This window comes from Sinocyclocheilus anshuiensis, unplaced genomic scaffold, assembly GCF_001515605.1.
Source record: "Sinocyclocheilus anshuiensis isolate Anshui unplaced genomic scaffold, SAMN03320099.WGS_v1.1 scaffold542, whole genome shotgun sequence".
NCBI lineage: Eukaryota > Metazoa > Chordata > Actinopteri > Cypriniformes > Cyprinidae > Sinocyclocheilus > Sinocyclocheilus anshuiensis.
This window is the reverse complement of record NW_015547685.1, coordinates 1064176-1073749: the sequence shown is the minus strand read 5'-3', so window position 1 is coordinate 1073749 and position 9574 is coordinate 1064176. Positions and strand designations below refer to the sequence as shown.

The following is a 9574-nucleotide window of genomic DNA, read 5'->3' as shown; positions in this document are numbered from 1 at the left end:
ACACACACACACACACACACACACACACACACACACACACTCAAATCATTGCATTTATTACTCCTTTGCATGGACATAATCTAACAAACAAACAAATCTGTTTGTCACCAATTTGCTAAACTGCTTGGTTTTAATATGAGCTCTTTTAATGTAATGAAGCAAAATGCACCTACAGGAATTAAGGGACTAGTCAAATTTACTGCATTATGCTGTCAGTTATCTTTATGTAGACTATTCCTTTAAATGATACGTAGTCACTCTCATGTTATCCCAAACCCAAATGAACACTGACCAGGTGCTGTCAAGCTACAAATAAAAGAACAACAAAGATAAAAAAAACTCTAAAAATAGTCCATACAGCTTGTGAGTTTCTGCAGCTCATTATTTGCATAAAAATGGTTGTCCTCCAACCATAGCCCATATCATATGGAAATGCACTGTGGCATGCTTGACATCAGTGGCGCTAAACGGCATTAGTTGTCACATTTGTCCTAACCGCTAGTTTTAAATATGATATGTTTGTGAAAAATGAGAGCTACAGAAGGAAAGAAAATAGGAAAAGTGTATGTTTATATGTTTATATACAGTACCGTTCAAGCATTTGGGTTTAGTGAGATTTTTTTTTAAAGAAATGTATATTTTAAAATATATTAAAATAGAAAACATTTATTTTAAATTGTAATAATATTTCACAATATTAGTTTTTACTGTATTTTTGATCAAATAAAAGGCACCTCAGTGAGCATATGAGACTTCTATCAAAAACATTTAAGAAAATCTCACTGACCTCACACTTTTGAATGGTAGAGTATATTTTAGTTTTTTAGCCTAGTGTTGTCAAGTATAGATATGCTGCATTAGATCTGCATTAAAGCGTGTGGACTGAATTCACAGCTGCATGCTGTTATAGCTGCATTCACACACTCACACAAACATACAAACTTGAGCAGGCGAGCACCAGACTAGAAACTGCTGCAGTCATCAATCCATTGCTGTCGTGGGGCATGCTGGGTAATGGAGTGTGCTGGAGATGTATTGACCACATCTCTCTTCTGTTTCTATGTGCTATTGAAAGGCTTCTTTTCTTCAGCACTGTTTTTTAAATATCCAGACGCCTGACAGCCAATCTGAACCCGGCCTGTGGACCGTCTCATATTTTAGAGAAAGAAAATGGAAAAAGACATATCTCACATAAAACCTCAAACTTTTTTATTACATTTATTAGATATGGCAAGAGTTTTACACTTCAAATCTCTTATGTGTCTCTCTTTTTGGGGGCTCAGTGCATTGGTTCGTAATAAAAGGCTTGGCTAGAGTTTAGCTCTTGTTCCTATAAAAAAAAAAAAAAAAAAAAAAAACTACAAAGAGGCAGGAGTTTGACGTATTTTATTTGAAGTATATTATAGATCAAATTACTCAGTATAACTGAATATGTTGAGAATATAACCCCATAAAGCCTACTGTATCATATTTAACACAACAATTCTAAGGCCTCTAATTTAACATGATTTGCTGAAAAATCTGTTGTCTACAGTCTACTGCATGTTTTCTGTCATGTAGAAGACGAACGGACAGTTTTTGTTTTATCCAGCTGTATTTACTTAGTGCAACTTATAACATCCAAGTGACAGATATAACACATACATTTCAGTGATTGTTTCTTTTTTTTCTTTTTTTCTGACATGTTGGTGTTACATCTTTCACTTGGATGTTATAAGTTGCACTGAGTAAATACAGCTGGATAAAACAAAAACTGTTCGTCTTCATTTCAGGCTGAAATTAAGAAATTAAATGGTTATTTTAAAAGGGGATAATTCTTTCCTATACCCACTCTGTGTGTGTATGTGTGTGTGTATATATATATATATATATATATATATACCATTTTGTACCAATAATTTTACAGCATTTATTATTAATCATGGTGTTAAGTTTTGCATATACTGATATTTCAATGATTATAACGTTATTATTAATGAGCATGAATTAAGAATTCACAAGTTGCTTTCGATAAAAGCATAAAAATTTTCATTGTTAATATTACCTAATGCACAACAATGTTAACAAATGAAACCTTATTGTAAAGTATTTCCTGATAAGTCATGCTGGCCACCTTGTGGTGTGGATGTTGCATCACTGTGCCATGGTGAAAATGTGCTGTTCAGCATAAGCCATGATTATTCTGTCCAAAAAGTTCAGAAAATAGGGAGGTTGCCAAAAGAAAGTATTATCCTTCTGACTAGTCATGTGATCTTATTATGTTGACCCTCATGAGGTGAGTGGCTCCATGTAAAATAAAACTGCTTTTAATGCACTTTTTGTGCACTTTTAGTGTACCTATAATAATATTTACATTCACATAAGACTGAAAAGCTCCCCTTGGCTTCATAGTGGCCATCATATTGCTCACTTTGTCTCTGTAACCTGTTATCAGACCCTTTTGTTTTATTATTTTTTTCTCCACATCGAGGGTATCACTTAAAGGCCCTAATGTGTACAGAATGGGTGTAGTGAGTGACAGGGCTGGAAGTCTGTGCCATCACAGAGCCCCAGAGGGCCAGTGGTAAGTAGGTCTGCTGAAGGAGATGGAGCTGTCTCAGTGCCTGAGTGCAATTTCCTGCCAATGACAGCAATCAGTCAGAGCTCTGGGAAATCAGATTGAATAATTTAGCTTAATTATGACTCTGTGTGCATTATTAAATGACCTTTAAAAAAAAAAAAAAAAAAAACGTTATTGGCCCGTTGTGATTTTTGGGAGGGTAATTATGGATATGCAACAGAGAAGCCTTTTTCTAATTACATAATACAGCCTGTGATTGTTTTGCATACAGGAAGAAAATGAATTTCGTCTCACCCAGTCTTGTCCTAAAGGCATCCACAGGTGTTTATTTTGGTGGGGGTTTTTAGTGAATGGGTGCCATCAGAATGAGAGTCCAAACAGCTGAAAAAGACATCACAGTAATCCACAAGAAATCTACACAACTGCATTTTTGTAATAAACAAACTATCAAGATGTTTTTAATTTTAAACCGTTGCTTCCAGCTAAAATATGAGTCCTCTATTCCTAATTTTGCTTTTTCCAATGAAAAAGTTGTGTCCTCTGAATCAGGAGAAAAGGGTGCACAGATCAAGCATTGTTTACAAGCAAAATCAGTCAAAAACAAATAAGTCATAAATGAGTCATTTTGATGTGAGAGGACAACAAAGGATGGACTTTTTCACTGGAGGAAACGTTATTATGGATTATGAACATGGATTAAGTTAGTTTGAACTTTCATTCTGTCGGCACCCATTCACTACAGAGGATCCATTGGTGAACAAGTGATGTAATGCTAAATTTCTCCAAATCTGTTCCGATGAAGAAACAAACTCATCTACATCTTGGATGGCCTAAGGGTGAGTAATTATTTTTTCAGTCAATTACCATTGTAATGATGGAACCAACTATTCATTTAATGATTAAAACGTTTTTTTTATATTCTGAGGAAAATGTGAGTGGTATTTTCCTTTTCTGTTACTGTGTGGTTTCTAGGGTGTGATTGCTTTACCATCATTGATCATCCGTTCTGTGGTCTCACACTGAGTCATGTGTTGTTGGTTGGCAGAATATGTTGAGGTATGACCTGTGTCACAATGGCCCACTTATTATTTGTTGATACATCAGAGCTTACTGACTGTTGGTGGGCGCTTTCAACAAGCAATAAGAGGATGCTGGCACACACTGATCCTGGGGGACACAGTAGGATTGTGGGTCTGTTTTGAGACTGAGAGATTTCAGACCATCATTCATGTCGTGCTTTAAATTTTACACAAACTATTGCATGGATGGATTCTGTGGGAAATCAAATGACTTCCATCAAGATTTCATCAGTGCTTGGTCTCTGAGCTCATGAAAGGAAATTACTGCAGGATATTGTATCTCCACCTCAAATTACAGCTTTAACTGATCATCAATAACACAAGAAAGCTCAGTTAGCTTGAAGAAAAAGATCCATTTTTTAATATAACATTTTCTTGAACTTCTTAAAAATAAAGGTGCTTCACGATGCCATAGAAGAACCTTTTTGTCTAAATGGTTCCATAAAGAACCTTTAACATCTGAAGAACCTTTCTGTTTCACAAAAGGTTCTTTGTGGTGAAAGAAGGTTCTTCAGATTATAAAAGGGTAAGAAAGAGATGGTTCTTTAAAGAACCTTTGACTGAATGGTTCTTTGTGGAGCCAAAAATGGTTCTTCTATTGCATCGCTGTGAAGAACCTTTTGAATCACCTTTATTTTTAAGAGTGTACTACTAAATAATATTGCTAATGGACAGTCACAATGTTGATGACCCTCATAAAACCATTCATGTACTGTTCCATAGAATTTATGTGCTACTTTATGGTGCTTAAAGAATATGCACGTCCAACAACACATGTTTTTAATATGGTACCATGTCTAAAAAGCCCTACCATTACCATGGTACAATGTCAAAAACAAAACAAAACTTTTTTCTTCTTTTGTTTAATGGCGATTTACATTTGCACTACATGCCATCAATTACTGGATGGTTGTGCAATAATTTTGTCATTTTATATTTTAATCTTTAAAATTTCATAAGTTTTCTTTATTACAGTGAACAAGACTTATACTGCATGATTGATGCTAAATAAAAAAAATGAATAAATAAACAGTCTGTGTTATATAGAAATAATCCTGTTGCTAATAAATAAATAAAAATAAAAACAATAAAATAAAGTTTTGAATAAAATAAAAAAATTGCTTTATATTATGATTATTCTCTGGAGCATGCTGTTGAGAAGTTAATATGGCTACTTACATACCCTGAACGTTACCTCCTTTTTGGAACTGAAAGTTGAGGCTATCCATTTACTTATCCATGAACATAACCTGCTTTCTGAAAAAAGAACAAGATAGTGGAGAGAGAATATATCACATTATCAACATCACACTGCCCCTTGGTGGCTACATGGCATATATGGCCATTCATGCAAAGAAATAGATTTATAGTAAGGTCTGCTTTCTCTGTATAGTGGTGCTTAGTAGCTGCTTTTATGACAACTGTGCTTTTCTTGAAATGGCCACAATTTGTTGGCCACTAAAACAGACATGACATTTGTCTTGTAGTCTACTGTATAAAAGTACAGCTCAATTGAAATGGCTGCCAGCCAGGCCCTCAGTGCCAGTTTGTCAGAATGTTTCGTCATTGCTGGCAAAGGCAACTCCACTCACTCTGCAGTTTTATTTGTGACTGGGAGTGTTAGATGGCTGCAGAAGTAAGGCAGAGGTTGATGACTGAACACAGTCTCTATGCCAACATTATAAAGTGTGTGAATTTAGTCAAACACTCATCACATGCTTGCCAGACTATATATATATAGGGTAGAGGAGGAATCGCTCACTGCTCGGCACACTATGACCCTGCAGTCAAACGCAGTTCCTCACTCATTCAAGCTATCTATTGATCCTTCTGTGAACAGAGCACACTACTTCCAGCTCACTCAAGTGTTGTGGAGGGCAGTTTGATTAATGCGATGGGGAATGTACATAGGGAAATTCCCCCATTCTGTCTATTTTTCATTGTGGCTGATGAGAAATTATTCCTGACCACATATTTTACTGGGTTTACTCAGATTAATGATAAATGTCTTTCAGTTCCTATAATGCTGAACGCTCTCCTGCAGATGGCTGTCAAGGGCAGAGATGTGGCATACATCAGACCCACAGGTTGTGTCAGCATTTTTTCCCCCAAAGCTTTTTTCCATCACAGACAGTCAGAATTTTCATATATACTGTTCAGTGCTGCAAAGAAGGATTCCCCCACCCCCTTCTCTCTCTCTCTTTTTATTTATTTATTATTTTTTGTTCTGCAATATTCTGTGCATCATGTTACAGTTCTGCTAAAAAAAGTCGGAGGCATTGAAAATCTGTGTTTTATTTATTTTTCTATTTAATTTAAATTTATTTAAATATAAAACAAAGAAAAATTATGATGTGAAATGAATAAGAATATTTATATAAATATAAATTATATAAATTTATATAAATACTATATAAATTTCAAAACCCAGTGTCAGTGCTGAGCGTGCAGCATGCTGTGATACTGATCTACAGGAGCATGTTTGATTACCGTACTAAATGTCTCAGCACTGATCTAATGACATTACAGAGGCTTCCCTCAGAGGCTGATAGATTATGATGGGCACTGAGAGTAACACTGCAGAGGTGTTTAATGGGGATTCCCTGCCAGTGAGCTGATGCAAGTGAAGTGATAGTATATAGAACTGTCGTTTGCCACTGCTAACATGCCCACACCAACACTTTTCTTACTTGTATCATGTATTTCAGTTTGGAGATGAGTGTGTGCATGTAGATACCTAGACAAATACTGCGAGAAAGGGATGGTTCACCCAAAAATCATTTTCTCACATGTTGTTCCAAACCTCTTTGATTTTCTTTCTTCTGTGGAACATAAAAGGAGATGTTATGAAGAATGTTGGAAACCAAACAGTTTCAGATCCCACTGGCTTCCATTATTATTATTACTATACAATGAAAGTGAATAAAAGTGGCTTCCAAAAATGACAAACGTACTATACAACTTTGATATGTGTCTTGGTGCGATTTGGTCTTCTGAAGTCATTCAGTACCTTTATGTGAGGAACACAAAGATATATTTAAGTCATTATACCTACACCAATAATCTCATCTGCTTGAGATCTCATTCTTCTCCGCATACATTACAGTATATTCTAATAATGTGTCATTGGTACATTAATAACAATGCGTCAAATTTGAATATGTATAAGATTTGTGAGCTACGTCAACTTGAATTTTTCTCACACAAAGCTATCGTATACTAATGTAGCATCACATTCACTCTGTTTATTGCTGACACTGGATCGTGCGTCTGCATAGGGACACTGAGGTTTCTGCAGAGCAGAACGTGAGCTGAATTTAATCATTATGTGGTTGATTTCCCCTAAACCCAACACTTCATTTAGTCAGAATATTGACATTTCCCCTGGCATTGATGTTTGTCTTTGTCAACGTAATGAGATCTAAAGTATCGCTTATTAGAATTGCTTCATTCAGAACGTGTTTACTGTGGTTTGGCACAACAGACTGTTATTGTCCATTTATTTGTTGCATGTTGTGCACAGAATGTTACTTACAATTGTTACAGCATCATTTGCATATAAATATTTTCTTGAATTTGAGTATTTTCAGCATTTTGGTTAATTTTCAATACAAATGCTTATTTATTAATTTAAAACGCTTATAAATGTTCATGTTGCTTCTGTTTGTAAAGAATGATGCCATATTTTTATATTAAACCACATACCTTTCTCAATTTGTCAGATGGTGATCTGGTAGATATTATGCTATGCTTCTTCATGTCTCAAAATACTATAATAGTCCCTGATCCACTGCAGATAGAGCAGGTCAGGTGACATGCAGGGTGCTGTGCAGATTTTCCACTGAACAAACAGTGACATCTAGTGCTCTCCTTTGGAAACTGTACTATTTTGAACTGAGTCGAATGTCAGGATGTTTGCTTTGGCAATTTCAGAAGCCAAGTCACTTAGACACTCTTCATGTATTAACATTGTGGAATATCACATTCACACACATTCAGTGTTATAATATGCTCTGTAGTTGTTCTTTCTGTTGAGTCATGTTAATTGCTTAGGGTATATAATGAGGCTCTGTCATGTTGATTATTAACCATTAGTGTATTTGTTTGTTTATGGTTGTGCTCACTGTATTCGGTCTGCCCTTGGCTTCACACAGCACACTCATGTAATTTTAGTGCTTGAGCCAATAAGAGCTGACAGTTAAGGTCACGTGACCCAAGTCTATTTCAGACCCATTTATAAACACTGTAGACAACTACTCCATGAGAAAGAAAAAGCCCTTCAGCAAGAGAAAGAGACAGAGATAATGAATATGTGCATATGAGCAACAGTATGTGTTTGTTGTTGTCAAAAATAATCATTTTTTGCATAATCTCAGTCTGAGACTGTTTAATAGCTAGATGATGTAGATTTTAAGTAGTTACCAGAAGGGCTGTGTAGAATTTGGAATTGAGTAGAAAATGCCAATTCTATTCCAATTAATTTTCTCAGTAAAGTTTTGTCATTGTTTTGCAGTATCTTTAAAGGGTTTCCAAAATGCTGCTTTTTATAAACTAAGCTGGTCATATAACACCATGTTCTAGTTTTATAGAAGAAAAAACACGTTATTTGCTACTGTTTATTTTTGAAAAACAGTCAACAAATGTTTGTGTTTCTTGATGTATTCACAGGGACCAGTGACCCATATGTGAAGTTTAAGATCGCAGGAAAAGAGGTTTTCCGCAGCAAAACAATCCACAAAAACCTGAACCCAGTATGGGATGAGAAAGTCAGTCTGCTGGTGGAAAGTTTGAGAGAGCCGCTCTATGTGAAGGTACATGATAAATCTACTGTATGCTGGCTTTACAGTCACAGTAACTCCTGCTTCTGTTCTTTGTTGTGTGAAATGACATGCCTTATTTCCGGGTGTTTTCTTTCTTCTGCAGGTCTTTGACTATGACTTTGGGCTGCAGGATGATTTTATGGGCTCTGCATATCTCTATTTAGAGTCCCTGGAGCACCAAAGGTCCTCTGATGCTTTGTGACACATTGACGCATCTGAAACACAATCTCAAGTGTCACAATATCAATTAATTTACACTGCTGCCCTCTAGTGTTTATAAATATGTACAAACACATGAATGCTGTTGTAAGAAATGTAGAACACATAATGATTGATCATGGCAGGATTTTGGTTGTTCATACTGTAGGTTCTCTCTCCCTTTTAGGACCTTGGATGTGACCCTTGACCTCAAAGATCCCCACTATCCCAACCATGACCTGGGTTCACTGGAACTGGCAGTCACACTTATTCCAAAAGAGGGAGACTTCAGGGAAGCAGTGAGTTTTCTTTGATTTACACAAAAAAATGTAAAGATTTGTTTGTTTTAAAGATTTTTTTTTCAGCAAGCACACATTCAATTCTAATAATATTTGACAATTTTACTGTTTTTTTATTTGTATTTTATTTTATTTATTTATTTATTTTAAATCTTTCCAACTCAAACTTTTGAACAGTAGTATAGGGTTTCATATGGTTTCATATATTATGTCACCCATCTTATTGCAGTACAGAAGACTACAAATGTGTTCTCTGGTCTGGATAAAAGCCAGTGTCTGACCTGGAAAGGATTTCTTTTGCATACATCTGAGAGAAATCGATTGTCTAGACCAGTGTTTCCCAACCGGGGTGCCGCGACACCCTGGGGTGCCGTGTAAAAAATCCTTTTTTAATATTTTTAAATTGCTAAAATGTTCAGAAAAGCATCTATTATATAATATCCATTTCTGATGTCGCCAATAATTAGAGATGCACCGAAATTTCGGCTGCCGAAAATTAGTTCACCGCTCAGGATTCACTTTCACGTGGAGTGACGCTCTGCGTATTATTCCGCTCTATGTGTGCGCTCCGCTCAGTCGCTCCACTCGTATACCGTTCATGCTCATCGGAACAGCAAA

At 35.9% G+C, this 9574-nt stretch overlaps 1 protein-coding gene across 2 annotated transcripts in view; it reads left to right on the top strand.

The window, feature by feature from the left end:
* Positions 1-9574, top strand: part of LOC107703246 (multiple C2 and transmembrane domain-containing protein 1-like) — a 181445-nt gene that overhangs the window by 96520 nt on the left and 75351 nt on the right. For both annotated transcript variants that reach the window (XM_016505794.1, XM_016505795.1), the window contains exons 3-5: positions 8308-8450; positions 8563-8642; positions 8845-8956. In XM_016505794.1, the coding sequence (XP_016361280.1) occupies positions 8308-8450; positions 8563-8642; positions 8845-8956 (335 nt within the window). The remainder of the gene's footprint in view (positions 1-8307; positions 8451-8562; positions 8643-8844; positions 8957-9574) is intronic.